Genomic DNA, 20811 nt, shown 5'->3' on the forward strand with positions numbered 1-20811 from the left:
TCGTTTGATTGGTCATTTGATCGTAAATCTTACAATAGTGGAGATTTGACCAATCAAATGTATTTGCTCCCTCAGCGGTGTTTCTGCTGAACATACCCAATTATTTCTGATCATTCCCAATTATTCCTTATTCGATTTCTGGTTATGGCTGTCCATGGCTAATTTAAAGAGCAAATTAAAATAAGTTATATTAAGAGTTTGACAACCTTGATAAAGATATAACAATGAAAGTACACAACTGATAATGCTCACAGTTTATATGAAATAAAGGCTAGCCCATATTTTATGATTTCTTTGTCCATAAATAATTGAATATTTCCTTTATTTTGTCCAAAATCTGTGACGCACTTCCTATTAAAGAATGCTATGAAATAAATCCACTAATTTTCATTTTTGTCGTGATGGAACATCTATCGAAATTCGAATCGTTCATATTCGCCAATGCGTGTGCCGGGCCTACAAATTTTAAAATCCGCATGGCAATTTGTTGAAACGTGTTTTATCTAATACGAGATAGGATTATTTGTATTTTTTTTAACATTCGCGTACCTTGTCCGTGGGGATACTGATAATAGTCTTTTTATTGCCTTCGTAAAGTGCTTATCATCCCAATAATGGGATCCGAGAGCGGAACTGTAAATTTTGAGGTTAAAAAAGCCAAAGCAAGAAAACGCACGAAAAAAAAGATCAAGATCGAAGAAGGTATGACTGAACAATGTGTTAAATTAAAGAAAAAGTTCTTATAGTGATATGCTTCTATATTAGATTAGTTATTACAATAACGATACTCCGTTATTGGTATTTAACGGATCTCATATTCTGATAGATTCTGCGCTAGGTGTTAATTCAAATGGTGCTGAAACTGCCGATAAATCTGGCCACGAATTTAAGATAGTGAAAGTAGAACAAGTGAAATCTGAGGAAATATCTAGTGTTTCACCATCGAATGGAGTCAGTAATCAATATACAGAGTTCAAAGATGATAGAAGGACAACAGGTAATGGCAAGAGAAAACAAAAGAATGATCAGAACTCAATTGAAAATGTCAACAATGGAAGTTTGATGAAGAAGATTAAGGGTTCTGGGTGAGTGCATTGATTTAATGTTTATCTACTTCTATTTGATTAAAATTGCATACTGTTATTATAATAACTATTGTAGAACATTAGTAAAGTCTAATGCATTTCTATTACAATTCTGGAAATGTGCATAGCAATCTTGTAAATGAAATCAAAGAAGAGATCGATCGAAATGATGAAGAAGTAATGGAAGGTGATAAAAAGAATGCCAAGAAACCGTCGAAACGGCAAGTTAAACGAGAAAAGGCTGAACAGAAAGAAATGGACAAAAGAGAAGCAAGTAGACTTGAAGTGATGCAGAAAGCCCTCAGCTATGTTTCGAAGGTATAATAGTTCACTAATTTTATATACTTATTCTTATAAGGATTCCAAACTCATATTGAATATATAATTGAATTTCAGTGGAAGCATGCAAAAAGTGAATGGAAATTTGAAAAGATCAGACAGATTTGGTTGATAGATCATTTACTGGATAAGAACTTGATTCCAGATGCAATATTTCCAACAGTTCTTGAATATTTCGAGGGATGTAAAGGAATGGCTCGAGAACTTTTACTGAAAAAGGGTATGGATGTAATTAAGAAGCTAGAAGATGAAGAAGACGATGAAACGAAGGACAGCATAATGGAATCTGTTGAGTATAAAAGAGCTAGGCAGCTATTACAAGCTTTACCTACGGAAACATAAGGGTCAAATTAAGGCATTAAGAAAATTCGCAGTCGTATCAGTGAAGGCAGTAGGAAGATCTACTACTGGTAGGAAGGCTTAATGACGCATCAAATCACTTTGAAATCATCAAATTTTATGCGGTTTTTTCTCATTACTACTTTAATCACGTGTGACATGTATGACATTCTACAAAGCCATACATTATCATTGGTATCTTAGAAGATTCTCTGATACTGATTTTCATTATTTATGTACATATGTACTGGAAATTTATGATCTATATCAAAGATATGCAAGTCGATGACAAAAAAATATAATGCAGTGTATTAAAGAAGAAATCCTTGTTATTCTTGTATACTTTTTTAATTCCATTGATTATACAATGAACAAAAATCTTTAAAATAAGATACAGGGTTTCTTTGCTTTAATAGCTTTAAGCTACAAAGAGACTACTGTTCCATTTCAATATGAAACTACGTACGTAATAACTTGAGGAAATTTATTAAAATAGCTTGAAGCATTTTCAAGCTGTTATCGAAGATACGCATGTCTGTTATTTGCCTTGTAAATTTTATACTGTTTGACATAAATAGAATGATTTACGGGATTCATTATGTTTTTGTCTTTTTACACGTGTTTATATTTAGTTTGTATAATTGATTGGTAATAATCATACACCTGTAAATATCTCAATAAAATTCGCCTGTACATTACAAATGAATATATTTATTTAGTTACATAATAACATCATCGTTGCAGATTACGTATAAATAATCTCTGTTTAACAGATTTTCACAAGGCTATAGCTTTAATTGCACAATATACACTACGTTAAAGTATCTACTGCTCCATAGTACAACTTTGATTATACCTATTTTATTTTCATACTGCTAATAAATTCAATTATAAAGTTACTGTGATTACTTAGAATTTCCAAGTTATTATTGCTCAGCGTATTTGTTAACAAACTGCCGAAGTTTATCCGTATCTTGAAGACCAACTATTCTCTCTAAGACTTTACCATCCTTCATGGCGATAAGAACAGGAACGGATCCTACCTACAATGTAAATATAATTTTATAATTCAAGCAGCTTAGTTTAAAGATACGAGCATCAAAACATCCATACATAACAGCTGTTTATGAACATGGCTTGTTAGGTGATCGTTTCAAGAAAACAATCAAGAGATAAAAAGATATAAACAAGAAATGTACATACCTCATAATCTAAGGCAAGATCTGTATTCTCATCGATGTCAACCTTAGCCAGGAGAATTTTACCTTGCTTCTCAGCAATGACTGACTCTAAACGTGGTGTTAACATACGACACGGATTGCACCATCTAAATGAATGAAAAAAAATCTTATGAATAACACGACAATACTGATAAAGCCTTCCAGAATCATGTCGTCATATAGTCAACCAAATATATGAATATAATATAATGAAAATAATGTAGAAAATAACACTGATTAACTTACGTAGCGAAAAAGTCAACGATTACAGGCACTTTAGAGTTTTTAACACGTTCGTTAAAATCTTTGTTATCCTGAACTTTAAAGGCTGCCGATACCGCAGCTTCCTGAGCCGGAGCATTGGCGAAATTTCGACTAACTAAGGTATTACGTACGGCTCGTGCTCCAATACGCAACATCTTGACAGTTATTGAGCAAATAATAATAGAAAACAATAATTATTAAAAATCAAAAGAAGCAACCTCTATTTGTACAAAATTATAAATAAGACCAGCACGATTACAGAATTTCAGTCTGCTAGTAGTAATTCCGTCAGCTATAATTCGTCAAAGTAGCCAACAGCTACGTTTCCTTGTCAAGAGGGAAAAATTCCCTAGAAGTTCTTCTTTACCGACTACTACTGCAGCCCTCATGTTACAGTCGATAAAAACGACTATCGATAACTAAAGTTGTAAATTTTAATACTTCATTCTAAGTTCATATTTGTTGTTCTAGATGGAGCCGTATACAATCGAATTTTGTCTTATATGTAACGTTATTTTCTACTTCGGTGAGATAATCTCGTCGATGATCGATACTTCAAAAGATTTATGTACTCCGTGCTAAAGTATTTAACATTCATTCCGCACAAGTACAACATATGCGCCAAATGCGCACATAACATTACTTGTTTAGGATAACCAAGTGTAAAATAAAAAGCACAGGTAACGTCCTTCCACCTCTTTTCCACTTGTTCTTAAAGGAGAACTTTTCATACTCGTACGACTTTCAGCAGTGGAAAAAACCAGGACGTGTATAATCGAATTAGAAAAATCGATGCCACGTAATATATAGGGTTAAACAATTAAAGAATGTCAAGAATTCCACCGTGCTGCAAAATAAATATGTCGGAATTTTCAATTCTGTCACGTAATTTCGCAATTTAATTTTCTAGAATCCCTATCAATGTATACATTACTATATACTTTTAAAAGTAATTCCTGAACAGAATTTAATCATATATTTCTTCGAGCACGTCATCCGAACACAGATTAAGAAGTGTCGCTGTTCACGTTTTTGTATTAATTAAAAAATTTTAATTACACATAATTTAATTCCGTCAACGGCTATATACATATAATATCTAAGAAAAAGTACATTTTTATTTTTAGCATAATCAGATGGTAAATTCACGTAAGCATAATATTGCGTAATCCTAAATATTTCTTTACTGTTTTTTATACACAAACGTGATCTTCAAGTCATTTGATTAGAGGTAACTGACCTTAGTAGACGTACGCAAATCATAGCCATTGATTATACATCATGACATCATGCCACATTAAAAACAACTAACATATTAATTAATTGTTAATCCCAAAATGTCGGGTAAGTAAAAGCAATAATATAACTGTTGTTTTTACAATAAAAAATGGACTTACCCCCCGTAGAATTACGTCAGTGTGTAAACAAATAGAATATGTTTTTTAATTACTATATTTGTCAAATTCAAAGCAGAAGGAGACAGACACATAAACCTTATTCAGAGAAGACTCTGCATTAGCCAATGTCTGCTATACTTTGTTAATAATCTTTTATTACAATTACAGGATGTATAAAGGTGAAAGAGACAGGAGATGAGAAATAAAGAAACTAATCAAAGTGAAGGCTTATGCAACTACAATAAGTAATGAATACGAATGCAATAAGAATCCCTCTGTCCTATCGCTCATAAGGCCTTGACAAAAAAACTTTCAACTCCTGACGTCACCGTGAAACATACTGGACGCACGGTAACTGTCATGCAAATATACACTGCTTACAATTTACATTAGAGTCATTCAAGCGACTTAGAATCATCGCTACAGTCACTTAGTATTAATAACAATAATCGCCCTGTAGTAAATTGGCAATCCGTTCCTCACGATTATTAACAAGTATCGTCGAAATGTCCTTGAATAATATGACACATGTTATTTAGCTTTGTTAAAGCAAACCTGGCGGTTGGCATGCGAAAACAAGAAAGGAGCGACGCAGCACTCTGGACAAATTAGTTTCATACTGCATATCTATCTTAGAAAAATACAATTAATGTACCGAGCAACTAATTTGCACCATCGTTTTTCAAAAACCAATCAAATATTAAATCAATCAGTTCTTTCACAAATCAGTTAGTGAATTTCTGAGCATAACTAATATTTCATAATCATACGTCATTAGTTCTTGACTAACTATGATTTTCAATTACAAAGTAGTCCCCTTCTGATCCGATCTGTCTCTTTTTAAAAACAAGCGCATTTTACAAAATCAGCCACTTTAATTCAAAATCGAAAATAGCATCTTTCTATATTGACCAATCTGTTCACTAACAAGATGTTAGTTGCTCAAATAATGTATATCTTTTTGAGTCGGACAACCCTTTATCAACCCACAAGGAAAGTACCCCAGGTGTCCCCTTTCGATTTTGTTCGTTTCGGGTGTAATCAACCCCCAAAGTTGGCCTCCTTGAGGGTGGTTTTCACAGTTTCGCATACTTCTGCAAGGGAAATTACCTCTCGCCGTATCAATTGAAAAATTGCATTTTGACAGTATCTGGCATTGTGAATTTCAAACTTTAATGTTCAAATTCGGTTTGAGCGACCTCCAAAACCTTTAGGATTAAGAAGATCTGAAGACCTCGCGAGCGTACGAGGAATCCCGCCAGAAGGGCGTCAGAAAACAAATTGAAGCAGGATAGTGCCACTGTAATGAGAAATTGGTTGCACTGGCATAGGGGTAGTTCACGTGTTGAAAACGCAAAAACATGTATCTCCTACTTTTTTAGAACTTTAAAATGCAATTGATTTCTTCAAAATCTAATCAGTAGTTGTTTTTTGTTATAAAAATATCGGACTTTTCAACTCCTATAAATTTTAATGCATTCAACCCACCAGAACCGACCGAAAGGCAGTTTTCATTATTCACCATGAGGATTATCTTTGAATTGGTACATTTAAATATTTCGACTGGATCTGTGAGAGCCGAAAAAAAGACACGTGCTCAGATTTTGATGGAGAATAACGTATTTCAATAAAAACGAAATCGGAGTGGAACACCCGAGGTATCTTCTTTGTCAGTCACCCTAGAGTATTTTCAGAGTTTAATTCAATATTTTTTTCATTTTGTAAGAAATTTGTATTCATGTGGTTTTTTTTTAGAAAGGGATGCCTATACATGGTCTAACGATGGCCAGTGGCTACAATACATATTATACGTACTGGATCTAAAGCTGTAGCGTATTTTGCTTTGTAGCAATGCATGCGCGACTAGTAGATACAAGTTGGGTCCTACGTAAGAGCCATTCGTAAAACAAAGCACGTACAAGGCACGATGAATCACGTACGGAAAGTAATATTTTATTTGTTTCTCTCTCTCCCTCTCTCCTTTTCTCTCTAACTTTGATATATGTACAAAGGACTTTCAATGGTGTCAATTATGGTCCTATTTCTTGATCTGCTTACATTGTCGTTTCAGATTTTATTCCAAGTGGCAGCAGCAATAGTCGCCATATCGTTTTCCTGCAAGACTGCTAAAGACTGCCATACCGTCCATGAGAAACATTTTGTAGGTTATGACTCACCCAGCTGAAAATTTAGTACGTAATAATCGATTGAATCATTCTATATTATAATCATAAATGAATTAATCTTTGACAGAGAAAAACAAGATGAATATAAAAAGTATTTTATAGTTTTGTCGTATGACAAACTATACCCTGTTTAAAAATTCTTATTAGAATCAATACAAACCAATAGATATCCGATTCAATTACAATCAGAATTAATAAGTTATCGTGTCCAATATGATTTTATTTGTGATTACCTCAGAAACAATAAATTCTTAATTGAAGTCAATGAGAATCCCATTTCATTTTCAGTAGTAAAATCTATAAGGTTTTATAAGAAATTTCCGACACACAAATCTGATTTATTCCGTTTTCAAGTTGTTTTAATACATTTCTTAAGCAGCTTGGGTAACAGGTATAAAGGTGAACTGCAAAGATCTAGCCGCCAAAGAGGATTTAAAAACGTCCAATGTTCCTATCTGACATTTTAAACATTCATGAATCTCTTTATATTGCTTACATATAATTTATATTAATATGCTAAAAGCTTATGGCGTCGTTTCACTCTTATATGTGACATAATGTTTTTTTAAGGTCAAAAATTCGTTTAAGTTTCGCAGGATGGCGTGTATGAGTTTTATCATCGTTATTTATTATCTATTTTTTGAGTCGTCCAAAAATAGAGTGTATCCCATCGTTAACGAACCATCTACAGAGGATCATTGTCCAGTATCTAACCAAACTCCTAGCACTGTATTACCTCAACACTGACCTCAAAATTCTTCCCGTTTCGTCACTATTAATACAAGCAGATTGAAACGTTTTCATTGGAATCAAATCAACAGATCTACAAGGGAAATGCCCAGAATGCTAGAATTTAGTTGAAAGCATTGTATATCTATATAATAAAAGGTCAGTATGCCATCACACGTGAATCGAGGAGACATTAACAGTCAAAACCTTTAATCATTTTATTTATCCTTCTCTATACAGAAAATTATTCTATCCATGTATCACACGAGGACTTCCTGCAGTAACGACCTCCGCATTGGACGAAATGGCCTCCACGAATAAAGCCTCAGTTAATACAAGAATAACTAATGCTATTTGTCTGAACAACAATCTTATTCAAGTATCTAAGACTATACTGGTACTACCATACATCTGGTACATCTTCATTACTACTATATAAACTGTAAACTAATATTGCTGGCAAGTCTGAGCTAAACGTACATTGAGAGGCTTGTAGCATTTATATTCGTCAATGCCTCGTACTTGTTGTGCGATTCTTAAATAGACATTATATTACAATTCATATGCGTAATGCGTGACAATTTGATACGTAACATCTTTTACTCATGGTTTCTAAGCAATAATACACTTTTTAGAAATAATTTTAAAGTTTGCGCGACTCGACTGCTGAAATGTACCACGTATATTTTTAACTTTGGCAAGATATCGCGTGACAAATGCAAAAACGCTTATGGTACCTAAAAATCCCACGTCTATTCGCAATTTTGCCTTTAGTCGGGCGATGTATGATATACATAGAATAATTATTGTATTACATCACTGTCACTTAATTAGTTTGAGTATAAATTTATAAGATTCATTATAACACATCGTATACTGTCATGAATATTTATTGCTTATGGTTTATGCTTAATGGTCGATGAATATTATCGATGCTAAACGTGTGGTAATATCATAACGTTATACACCCTACCGCACATTGCATTCGCATGATGCACGATATAACGGCCTAATTGCTAAATTAAGTCCTACGGAGTACATATGTAACAAATTCTTCTACTAAAGCCATAAGTGGACATGTAACATAAATGCTGTATAAAATAGAATGCTTTGAAACTTGTAATCCTCGTAGCACATGGAGTCACGTTACGCAACGGTAGATGTTGACAGATAATTTTTTTACTTTATACATTTTTCAGAAACGCTCATGTACGTGGACGATGAGTTTTCTTACGTTTTAATCCACCGGATGCATAGGATGACTGGAAGATTTTATTGCAGAATATAAGCCACATGTTAAATTCTCCATGAAATGCTGGCAGTTATCTTCATTGGAATTTCGTAATGGTTAGCCTACATCGTCGTTCAAGAATCATGAGTAAGAACCCAATAGAAAAGATACAGCTTCTTTATAATTTTCATCGGCATCGAGATAATGGTAATGGATCTTTTTTCTTTCCTTCCACAGCACGAAGGACACGGATTTCTTGATTCAAAGAGAAGAAACCGAAGCGACGTGCTGGACGTTTCCCGTTCATCCAGTTGAAGAAATATGATGAATTTTTATGAATCTTTATGGACGTTGACGTAATTTGTTTTTGTTGTACGAACTTGATGTTTCCTGTAACAACAATGTAATTTTAGAAATTATTGTTTTTCAGTGTATTATAATACGTATTGGATATGTTGGACTTTGAAGTCCGTAGAATATAGTGCCTGAAAATATTTATACCGACAATTTGTCCGCTTCAAGGTCAGTGGGGTTCCTATTCTCGTGTACTCGGATGCCTACCAGATGAAATCTCAACACGATGGTTACCATAACGACCAACGGTCGCCGTTCATTATTTTTCCTGATCACAGGTTAGCTGAGGCATAACCAAATCCTATTCACATGCCCATGACCCATTTCTTTTACGTCACTCGTAATGCACCCTACAGCGACAAGTCGATCGCACCCCATGAAACATTGGGTTACTTTGGATCCTTCTAAAAAAAAGCAATGTACATCCATTAAGGTTTCAATCTATAAAAAAGCATAGAGGTATTGATACAAAATTAGAAATCAAATTATAACTAGAATTAGAGTACAGTTGTAGCTTATAAAATTCTAATCTAATTTAATTGTCTGATAATTATAGATTGAAAGAATGATGGCTATACAATTATTTCAAAATAGTGTTCTCTGCGTGGTTATTATGGATTACATTTTTTTTTAATCTGATGTATACTACCACATCACGTCAGTAACTTCAGGTATAGCCGGACGGACATCTAGTGTATCTACGACGTAACACCTAGTGGAAATCAGTCACGTGATATACCATGGCAGAGTAGATGCTGGCGTGGGCGAGCGCAAACATACCGTCACCTTCACACCGAGTTTGCTAACAATATTATGACAGGATCTCTCCTCTCTTATATCAAATGTTCGATGCTGCGACCTAATTATATCATCCACACGACAGCAGAGACAAAAGTAGTTTTGTAGCTTTCATAGCGCTTTAAGAAAAAAAGAATGAATCCTTAATTGAAACTGGTAAGAGATTTCAATTGGTAGCTTAACTAGACTGTATCTGATGCCACAGACCTCAGTAATAATCTGCAAAATAATACAGAGATAGGAAATCATTTTTTATATTTTACAATTGTTCATAGAAACTTTATGAACTAAATAGAATAATGCTATCAACTTCGCTATTGCTGTTCCCTGCTGGTAATTTCTAAGACGCTTCAAAGCGTAGATGCCGTGACTGTGAGACGATTTGAATTATGCATCGCTATTTGATTTTGCTGGAAGAGATTTTATACTTAACTATGATGAGCATTCTAGCCTATTTATTACACGTGTAAATGCGCCTCACGCCATGAGTTAAAATAAGGAAAATGTTTAGTAAACATAGTCATATCGTGATGCCAAGGAACACGTTATACAAAACAACTAAGAGCTCAAAGTTTCGTTTGAATGGAGGATAAAAACGGCAGTCGTATCCCGATTCTTCTGGAACGTTCCAATGGAAAGGGGACAAAGACTCTCATGCGTTCACAGGCATGGACATATGTATGTATAATCTTCCACAAAGGGAACAAAGCTGAATAAGGACAATAGCTGGCCGTTTTATTTATCCATTTGTAAAGGTCCTCTCGTGAATAGATCTTAACGGTCTTTTGGACAACCCGATAAAGGGTTTCTTAACAGATGACAACCTATAGTTCTAATTATTATATCAAACTTTTAAACCTTGAGTATAGTCTAGTATAGAGTAGTATAGTCATTATCATTAGTTCATTCAAATTAGACCTACGTTCTGTGTGAGATGTGGAAAACTTGCTTCAAATTTTTTGTGCTAAATTCTTTACTTGACTGTACTAAATAGGCATATATATACAGCAAAAATATCAGACTAATATGTTTCTTCCTTAATAAATTCGAGTGGGATTAATCGTAGAAGTTTGAGTTTATCAAAAGGATATAGACGCTATTGACCTAGCTAATAAAAACGAACGTACAATCCATTAGGTATCACGATAAAGATTGGCATTTGACTAGCTGAGTCCATCCAATTTCAATGATTCGATGACCAACGTAGTCTTCCACTGTCTGTCTTATAGTTGTAGTCCACTTTTTACACTCTTGCTCTTCGTTCTATTTTGCTATTTCTCACTTTTAGCTGTCCTCTTTTCCTTTATCTCCTTTCTTCACCTCGCGCTTCTCGCCATGACGCTTCTATTTCGGGAGATGATGCCGTTTAGTAGGCCAGTGGGAAACGGAAAGTAGAGGCGCGGTCTTTGCCTATATACCGAACACATTTGGAGGTTATATTGTCAGGACTCACCCTTCGGTTCGTCCCTTATCCTACCCGATAATGTGAATGTATCTACACGTGCGTCCTACTTCCACAGAGAAGAACAAAAACCTTTTCTCATAGTCAAATTGCTGACCACACAAGATTTTACAAGGTAAATATTACAGATTGTCCTATTGGATTCCTTATTGGCCTTAGCCTGTTCTATTGTCTGTATAAAGGTGGCAGGGAATCGTTCTGATTGGAGGGTTGGCTCTGAATTTATGAACTGTCAGAGAGTAAAGGGTTCGTGACTCTAACAACATAAAGTGATCGATGGAACTCTGGAGGACGAAAAACGTCGTTACCGACTGACGCGAATCACCGCGCACTCTTATTTCGAATGCTTTCGAAATCCCTAAACGTAGCTCAACCTCTTTTAAACACACGGTTCGTCCACTCTTAGCGAGTTTCAACTATGGCTCGTGACTCTAACATAAAAAGTGATCGATGGAACTCTGGAGAACGAGGAACATCGTTAATGACTGACGCGAATCACGGCGCATTGTTATTTCGAATGTTTTCGAAATCCATAAACGCAGCTCAACCTCTTTTAAACGCACGGTTCGTCTACTCTTAACGATTTTCGACTATGGTGAGTGATATAGATTTTCTCCTCGTTCTCTCAGTCACTTTTGCTATCACAAGAAATAGTTTTCACTTTCTTAAACTCGCTTATACCAAGCTTACTGATTCATTGTCAATATTTTATAACTGCACTCCTTGTATAATCCTCATCGAATTGACAGCGCTCTCCTCGACCTACATCATCAGAAGATATCAGACTCTGTATACCCAGAAGTCCCAGTAAAAATCTACACGCAAAACAAATTATCGCTCCAATAGTTTTATTTATAAATTGTTAAAATCTCATTTCATTAGTAACAGGCAACGCATCCTTGCATAGAATTATTTTCAAACGCAATAGATTAATCAAGATTTTGAATATACAATTAAACTGTACACCAAAGAATACAACACTGTCAGCTTATTCCTTATGATTAATAGTGATAATTCAATGGCTCCGTTACGTTTGCATTCCTCCTGACAAAACTGTCAAAGTAATCCCCACGTCCTAAATCTGGAGAACAGTAAGTTTGTTGTATCCTGGCTCATTTATGGCAGTCGTCGTTCCTCATCGTTAATCAGGTGTCGCGCGCGCGTGCACAGTAAACCGTATCTCTAGCATGTATGTACTACATATATGTATGTATACCTATACACAGTGGTACCAACGCCCATGAGAATAAATTTGGTCAAGCAAATCTTTTTTTCAACTATTTTTAGACACAGGTAAGATTCTTAATTCTATACTAATACCAGACCCAGACGATATTGTCGTTGAGCATTGTAATTCACGTATCCTTGCTGTTAGGTTCTTAATAATAAATTCGTAGTCGGGGAGCACATGATACGTGCAAGAATGTCAACTGCGAGTAATGCTAATAGGTAAAGGCCTGCGAATGATGGCCTCACTTAATATAGATAATTAACGTATACACTGGAATTTCACGTTTTACAGCGTAACCTTCCTGGAAACACATAGCACACAATACACAGCATATGACGCCTGTCTATAGTATGTTTTAAAAGTCACAATATTACAGAATTTCAAGGCTCACAATGTATACCATCTCTATTGAATGTTTCCTTTATATCGTAGATTTATGTGGATGTAACATCGAATGCGTTTATCAAGTATCAGTATATCCTGTACGTTTAGGTCTATATAGGTAGATATTACGTCGAACCAATTATAGTTAAATTTATTAGCATTCGTAACCGTTAGTTTAGAGGCGTGCTAGGCGTAAATTAGAGTATTAGTTATTAAGAATTCGTTAACCTAACCTAGATCATTTTTGTGAGCATTTAAAAACTTTGGTTTAATATTTAAGTATAACGTCCAGTACTTCGATAGAAAATATGCCTATAATCAGGTGAATGCGTATTTAGGTTACTGTACTTCGTAGGTACAGCCTCGTGGTTAAGTTTACTGTGTAAGCTTCTACTGTACATACAGGTATACTGTATTATATTATAAATGTATGCAGAATCCAAAGATTTACTATCTACAACATTGAATCTTTCACGGGATTACGTGACCGATTTGATGTACTCTGAAAAAAGTTGTAAAAGACAATTCCACATACGCGATTTGAAAAAGCAATGTGTCATGGAGGCTAATTCGAACGGAACTGTGGTCTTGTTAAAGCGCTGCTCAACTTCCTCGGACGTGTCCGAGTCAGTTTTTCACCCAACTCCTCTGGAACAACATCCGTCCTCGTTCCATTTAGGTCAACCAATTCATGTCAAGTCTTCCATCGCGATCAGAGTGGACGGGAAAATCGATTGGGACCAACAAAAAATTCTCTTGTCTTCCTGTTTACCGTTCTATTTTTGTGGTATCAATGCCTAAGAAAAAGGGCAGGTCGATCTTGATACAATACATCCATTAGTTTCCTTTATTGCAGTAATTCAAGTACATCTTAAGTACAAAATAGAATACACTAATATTCACTGCATCGTTACATTGACATAACCTAAAACCATAAGGTCGTTTGGTAATAATTAAAAATGGTCCACGCAGTATATTGCGGATACCATTCACATTGGTGTGACAGCAGTAAATCATGCAGTTTCCTGGAATGTTTATTTGTACAGAGGCTGCACGTAGGAAGAATGTGAGTCTGGATTAAAAAATTCGTGAATTTTCAAAATTGTCAGCTGTCGCCACCACTGGAACAAAAAAAGACTAAATAGCAGCGACTGCGACAATTACGACATTCATCATAGTTTATTTTTCTTGGACGCGCTATAACGTTAAAATAACACCCGCTGTATTGTTTCTACAGAAAAACATTTAATCACGCCATTAGGAAATACTCGTGTCTCTCTTCAATGTTTGATATTAATTTTATGTTAATCCTTTATATGTAATCTGGTATAACCGGATTAAGAAAACGCATTTAATCAGAGTATGAATAATACATCACGAGCTGTTATTTTCGTTACGAGACGAGACTGGGCAATGAAATACCGGTTACCTGAGAATGGATGATTAACGAAACTTGATTAACCTTGATCGATCCATTGGAATGAATAAAACGGTCGGCTACGTAGAACCCTACTGTACTTACGTACTGTGGGAAAAATATAAAAGCTTTGAATCTCTTGAAAAAACTGGGCCATTGGTCCATTTTCAAATGCAGAATCACATCTTGCCACGCGCTCTCCTGTCTATTTGTGTAACTCCATGCATCTTTGTTTCTTTCTCGCTCCTCTTACCTCTTTCTTCTCTTACCCTTCGTCCTTCCACGTCACCAATTTTGATAACCCGAGTACACCCAAGTGCTTTCAAAGAGGCAGAAAGCTTTCAGCAAGAAACGTGATCGTTATTTGTAGGTAAGATGGTACAAGCAACGAGAGTCGAAAACAATCAGATAGGCCTTGAACAAGAAAATAGAAAATTCTTGAGTAACAGAAAAAAATTGTCTAAGGCAGACTTGCTTCCAATCAAGTCACAAATATGAAAGCTTAGAAGTTACTGCTGAATTGAAGTCTCAAAGAAATTTGAAGCCAACACAGTCAACGCACTTCATTAGCCATTTGCATAGTACAGTTGCAATGATAAAGACGGTCAAGCCTGTAAACTCGGTTAAGTAACGAAGATCGTCTAATATAAGAGACACGAGACAGTGACGAGGGAGGTCGAAAGAGGGTGGAGAATTGTTTGGTGGTAGGGAGAAGAGGAGGAATCGGTCAAGATCGGATAGTGATACTGTGTTAGAGTGGTGGGGTAAAATCATAGGAAGCGGGAGGGAGAAGGAAACGCAGTCCCTCAGATGGAGAAAGGGATGGAGGGAACGCAAGTCTCGGCTTTCAGCTACGCGAACGCTTCTCCGTCAGTCAATTCGCAAACGTCCAACGAGATGGACCTAAACTCAAAGATACTAAGGAACTGAACACCGCTGGTGACAAGTTAAATAACAATTGGCACTGGGACACTTCCGGGAGACACATTGCACGGGACAGGAATAGCATCGGTGGAATTATTAGGTTCGGACTGACGAACTGGTACTGCTGTTCTCGGTTGAGAAGATTAAGAACCGACGAGTTGAGGAACTGGTTAAAAAAAGTTGTTCATTATCAGAGACAATAAATTGTGGAGGATAGAAAAAAAATTAAATTTGAAGATCAGTGACCGAGGGAACTTACTCTGAAGTTTTATTAATACTGTATAAAGATGTTGAAGTTAGTAACGATATTCGTGGTCCTTGTGGCTGCTACGTTGGCGGTTCACGACAAGTTTCGTGTTGAATTCCAATGGAAATACATAAACGTGACATGGCCATCGGAAGACGCGCGACTGGCGGCCCTGCAAAATGAAGAATATATACCAGAAAATAATGCCATTGCTGGTATTAAATTATGGAAACATAGGATGTACCTGACAGTACCAAGATGGAAAAACGGTGTTCCTGTGACATTAGGAGTGACATCGGCTACACCACAGAATAACGTAACAGCACCGAATCTTGAACCTTATCCCAATTGGGAGATGCAAAAGGTTGGAAATTGCAAAGCATTCCAATTCGTTCAGAGTATGGAGATTGATCCTAAGGGTAGAATGTGGGTTCTGGACACTGGACGTACAGCTACCATGACTTTGGAGGCTAAAGCTCGTTGTACACCACGTTTGGTTATCCTGGATCTTGAGAACGATGGAAAGGTATTACGTAGTTACGAATTCCCCGAGAATGTCGCACCCAAAGAATCTGCTTACCTGAACGATATCGTCCTGGACCATCGTGAGGGTGGTATAGCTTACATTACAGACAACGGTAAGGAAGATCCTGGTATTATTATCTACTTCCTCCAGAACAATACCTCCTGGAAATTCCGCCATGAGTCCACCAATGCTGAGCCTGAGTTCACAGGTTTTATGGTAGCTAACACCCGGGTCACCGAAAGTGTCCACGTAGATGGCATTGCACTGTCTCCAGCTAGCGCGAGTGATAGACTTGTTTATTACACACCGTTGTCATCCCTCCACTTTTATTCTGTACCTACCTCAGTCCTCATCAATAGGACAGAGACCGCCGGAGACTATGTACGCGAATTGGGTCGCAGGACTTCCCAGACTGACGGCATCGCCATGTCTGCGACTGGTGTCCTTTATTATGGCCTGATCGCTGACGACGCCATAGCAGCCTGGGACACTAAGCAGTCAGATGCACTCATGCAAACAGTCATTTCTCGTGATCACAGACTCACCCAATGGCCAGATACATTCGCCTTCGACGAAGAGGGTTACCTCTGGTGCGTCACAAATTCCCTGCAAAATTTCATTAACAACAAGGTTAATATCAGTGTGCCGAATTACCGCATCATCAAGAGCCAAAACGGGGGTCTGAAGAGTTATCAGTACTTTGAGAATGGCACTGCACCGGAACTCCCATATATCGCAGCTGGTGCAAGCCAAATTACCTTCGCCTTTGCCAGCTGTCTCACCATACTCCTCGTCAGTATTATTCAGTAATACTAATATCACCAGGTTGTCCGAATCTCGAGGAATGCCTCGTCCACGTCGAAGCTGGATAATCCTGATACTCACGAACAATGCCGGAGTCAACGGGCACGTGCACGTGTTATTAATCGTATCGATTCAGAATATCTTTACAATGCTGTCTTTCCGTGTTTCCTAACCTCTTCCGGTGACTTATTTCGAACCTCACTCACTGTTAGTGCGTCTTCTTTAACTTGGGTAAAAGGCATAACGAGTATAATTATTTTTCCTGGTGAAGTTTCTCTTAGTATCTATAACAACGTTGCTCCGCAAGGACGATCGGTAAATTATTCATTTCCTAAGTCACTTTTGTTATAAAGACTTAAAACAAATTTCCGTACATTCGCACCTTAACCACGCAATCCTTTTGTGATATCCCAATTATCCTCGGTACAAGTTGACAATAATTCCAGTGAGTTTTTATCATTTGCAAAGTACTCACGAGAAAGAGAAAGAGAAAGAAAAAAAAGACAAGCATCTAGCGCATGGTTGACGTAGAAGGTCCAACAACGAAATCCTGTTCTTTAATGTTTCCCCTATATTTCCTTGGCTTTCTATTTTACCTATAAGCCAAAGAAGTGTCACTCTCCTTGTATCGATTAATATCAGACGTCTCTTGACATTCGATACGCATAATAGGTACAAGTGCACGGGTCAGTGATCGCTCCGGTGAGAAAAAACATAAGATAGAAGACGAACTTATAAGCGCAAAACCAGCTATTTATTTGAAAGCACGTTCATGCACTCTTATATAACTATAGTCTGCGTTACGAATAAAAATTAAGAACGTATCTAAGTATCACGATAAGCTATGATATTACGGTCGCAAGATAGAGAATATTTCCAGCAATGATCTCCGAGACGTCTTGTCAATCATACACAAAAAAAGAGTTCAGCTAAAGTAAAGAAAGAAAAAACAGAGTACCTTACAGCAATGGCCTTATCACTAACAAACGATGTAAATAGTGTGTATAGTTCTCGTACTAGAGGGACCTTAAACCTCATACGTAATCCACACCAAAAACAAACAATCTAATAATAAAACTTCCACTGGCTAGTATTTACGCGTGTCGTCGACGGGTGTGCTTATTTTTGCGAATTACAAATCACCTAAAAGACCACGGAGTATCGCCTGATTACGTAACCTACCTGATTACATAACTCTAAATTTAAAAAAAATGGTCATTTCGCGTCGTGTTGCTTCGATTTTTAACATCAAAGCTGCTACGTCTCACGTCATTGTGTATTTTGTCCACGTGAAAATACGCCAAAGGGACGCCGTCACTTTCCGCTTTTCCCACAATTGTTCACGCCGGACACTCAATCGCTATATGCACAATGCCGTGTCCTACATTTTCAACGAACTACGCAGGTAAATGCCATCAGCCCTGAACCGGGTGTCAATGTACCGACAAGAAAAACCTACGATTACGATCAGCAAGCAAAAGTCGTTGGATCACGTAGAACAAATAAAAGCGGCAACTGTTAGAAAAATAATATGGTTATTTCTTCTGGTGACTTTACGCGGTAATTTTGAACGCACGAATATAACGTTAAGTGCGGACTCACGCGTCCTTAACCTATTTCTTAGGAAAAAGCGTCTCGACTATTATTCGAACCTCGTAGGTTATGTAGGGGAATTAGCGTTGCGACGCTTATTATATACGTCCCGTGGGAAGATATATGTAACTTCCGGCAGACGGGCTGCTGGTTGCGTCAAGGATTTCGAAATATTGAATCGCACCTTAGAATCATCATGAGAACGTTCTCGTGCCCGGTCCAACCTAACCTAACCTGTTTGAACCTGTTGGCCTTAATACCTTATAGATTATTACAGTGTCTACTGTTAATGGATGTTACTCTGCGAATGGCACAGTGAGTAAGGATTATATGTACGTATATTTGTTTATCTAATATATAGTATATGTAGGCTTTAGCTTATTTGTCAAGATACCGAAGGTCACTCTGTGACCATCTTGTTCAGGTGCATTTGTAGCTGACGAATAATATCGTGACCATTAAGACGGATATAGTGAGGTCAGCGAATACATGTTTGAATCTTATTATTCGTATGTGATATCACGCGTCAACCCACTATTCGTACAATCATACATTCATGAAAATAAGCCCAAGTTCTAGTCAAAGATGACCTTCGCGACCTCATTTTTAACAACGGTCGCCACTCGAGTCGGTGGTTAGGAAGCAACAAATTGTATTATTACGTCGTTTCTTGTTAATTCGTTGTTTTATGAAATTGTGAATAATTGTAGGAGGGAGGGGATATTAGTTTGGTTTTACGCTTTTTTTTATATGTATTTCACGCGACGTATTAGTGCCGTTAGTTCGCATGGTCATTGTGAGGCGAAAAAGGTTAATGAGATTTTGTTGTCGCTAGGTCGCTTTTTTGTTGCTAATTTCGGGGAACAATAGAAAATTGAATATAGTGGGTCGATTGCGATGATCTTTCCAGTTGGGATATGTATTAATAAGCAGAGAGTACATATTAATGCTAAGTAAAAGATATATGCACGCGTATTCCATCTTATTCCAATCGATAAATGTATATTTAAGAGGTTATATGAATATCAAAAAATTTAATATATTTTCTATCGATATAAAGACACGGAATCGTAAAGGATATTATATGGAATAAATATTGTACGAGTCGATTATACGTACAGAATGTATATCGATATATTTGCGATTTTTTGTTTGTCTTAAGCAACCTATTAATACGAGCTATTGCTATTATATAGAGATTATGTAAATTATGCAATCAATAAATCAGTGAAGTATAGATGTAAGGAGAGTTATTGGCTCTGCTTTATTTTCTCACGCTCTTATTGTTTGTTGAACTTTTGAGTTTTCATTTGCTCTATAAGTTTCTTGCGTAATACGTAGTTTAATCAATTGACAAGATTTGGATCAGACGTTAAGTGCTAACAATTATTTGGCTCCATTAACCATGTGTCTTATTACAAGGGACCTTATTGAACTTTGTTGTATCTGAGAAAGCATGTGAGATCTTTCACAAGCATTATTGCTACAAGTCTATATCTATAAACGAAAAACCCGAAATGTGTTTGTAATACCATACTCGAGCACGGAGCGTCCGATTTGCTTGGGGAATGTTTTTTTGTGTTCGTCTCGGTCATCCCATGGTATGTACGTCAAGAAAAATCCAGAAAACTCAGCCGGAAAAGTGTGAGACCTATATTTCAAGAATCGATGGGCATAGCAACCAGTTGTTTACATAGCAACCGGTGGTTGCTGAGGACCTTCCCGCAACCACAAATTTTTGTTTAATAGAGATGGAAGCGTGGCTGGGACTCTAGTTTATAAGAAAATTGAAATTTCAATTGTATTTATTAATGGGATTCTACAAAATTTTATATCTGAAAATATTATCGTGACAGTGAAGTTTTGCATTGCTAATGTACTTGCAGCATTTATGTGTTACTGGTAATTTATTGATGTCTGGTAAACGCATATTTACCGTTTGCTGCATAAACTGTTTTACCGTATGTAGACGTCGTTAGGAGTAAATTAGCAGCTCTACCTTACCAACAAATATTCACTAGAAATCAAAATGCCAACCTGTATAATCTAGTTACATTGTGAACACAAACAATTGAAGGTTACGTCCAAGATGGTTTTTGCGAATATGACAATGGAATTTTGTTTGCGTATGACATCTAAACAAATTCGAAGCAACGACTGATAAGAGAAATTCTTTTAATACATAGTAAATAAAACAGTACTCGGAAAAAACAATATTATGCCTGGAACGACTCTGATAAACTTCAAACATTCATTTTGTTCGCAGTATTCGCATCCCTTT

At 36.5% G+C, this 20811-nt stretch overlaps 3 protein-coding genes and 2 long non-coding RNA genes across 6 annotated transcripts; 3 read left to right on the forward strand and 2 right to left on the reverse strand.

Annotated features, from left to right (window-relative positions):
• The first annotated feature begins 353 nt into the window (after positions 1-353).
• On the forward strand, positions 354-2359 carry LOC107267906 (uncharacterized protein C7orf50 homolog). Its single transcript, XM_015740101.2, has 4 exons — positions 354-702; positions 827-1085; positions 1214-1403; positions 1482-2359. The coding sequence occupies exons 1-4, from the start codon at positions 615-617 to the stop codon at positions 1764-1766; spliced, it is 822 nt and encodes a 273-aa protein (XP_015595587.1). The 5' UTR covers positions 354-614; the 3' UTR covers positions 1767-2359.
• A 95-nt stretch (positions 2360-2454) lies between these two features.
• LOC107267907 (thioredoxin, mitochondrial) lies at positions 2455-3548 on the reverse strand. The gene is made up of 3 exons (XM_015740102.2): positions 3230-3548; positions 2967-3090; positions 2455-2806 (listed from the first exon to the last, which is right to left on the reverse strand). The coding sequence occupies exons 1-3, from the start codon at positions 3400-3402 to the stop codon at positions 2690-2692; spliced, it is 414 nt and encodes a 137-aa protein (XP_015595588.1). The 5' UTR covers positions 3403-3548; the 3' UTR covers positions 2455-2689.
• A 127-nt stretch (positions 3549-3675) lies between these two features.
• Positions 3676-6816, forward strand: LOC112494370. Its single transcript, XR_003059725.1, has 4 exons — positions 3676-3927; positions 4813-4995; positions 6400-6589; positions 6716-6816. It is a non-coding gene; the product is annotated as an uncharacterized LOC112494370 (long non-coding RNA).
• Positions 6817-7762: 946 nt separating this feature from the next.
• On the reverse strand, positions 7763-11052 carry LOC107267875. 2 transcript variants are annotated; one of them, XR_003059724.1, is made up of 3 exons: positions 9767-11052; positions 9292-9548; positions 7763-9180 (listed from the first exon to the last, which is right to left on the reverse strand). It is a non-coding gene; the product is annotated as an uncharacterized LOC107267875 (long non-coding RNA). The 2 variants fall into 2 exon arrangements; XR_001537704.2 differs by having other exon boundaries at positions 9723-11052.
• A 3490-nt stretch (positions 11053-14542) lies between these two features.
• On the forward strand, positions 14543-19779 carry LOC107267874 (protein yellow). The gene has a single exon (XM_015740042.2). It carries the CDS (start codon positions 15648-15650, stop codon positions 16941-16943), a length of 1296 nt encoding a protein of 431 aa, XP_015595528.1. The 5' UTR covers positions 14543-15647; the 3' UTR covers positions 16944-19779.
• Positions 19780-20811: the final 1032 nt, after the last annotated feature.

This window comes from Cephus cinctus, unplaced genomic scaffold (genome assembly GCF_000341935.2).
Source record: "Cephus cinctus unplaced genomic scaffold, Ccin1 Ccin1_scaffold0457, whole genome shotgun sequence".
Lineage (NCBI taxonomy): Eukaryota > Metazoa > Arthropoda > Insecta > Hymenoptera > Cephidae > Cephus > Cephus cinctus.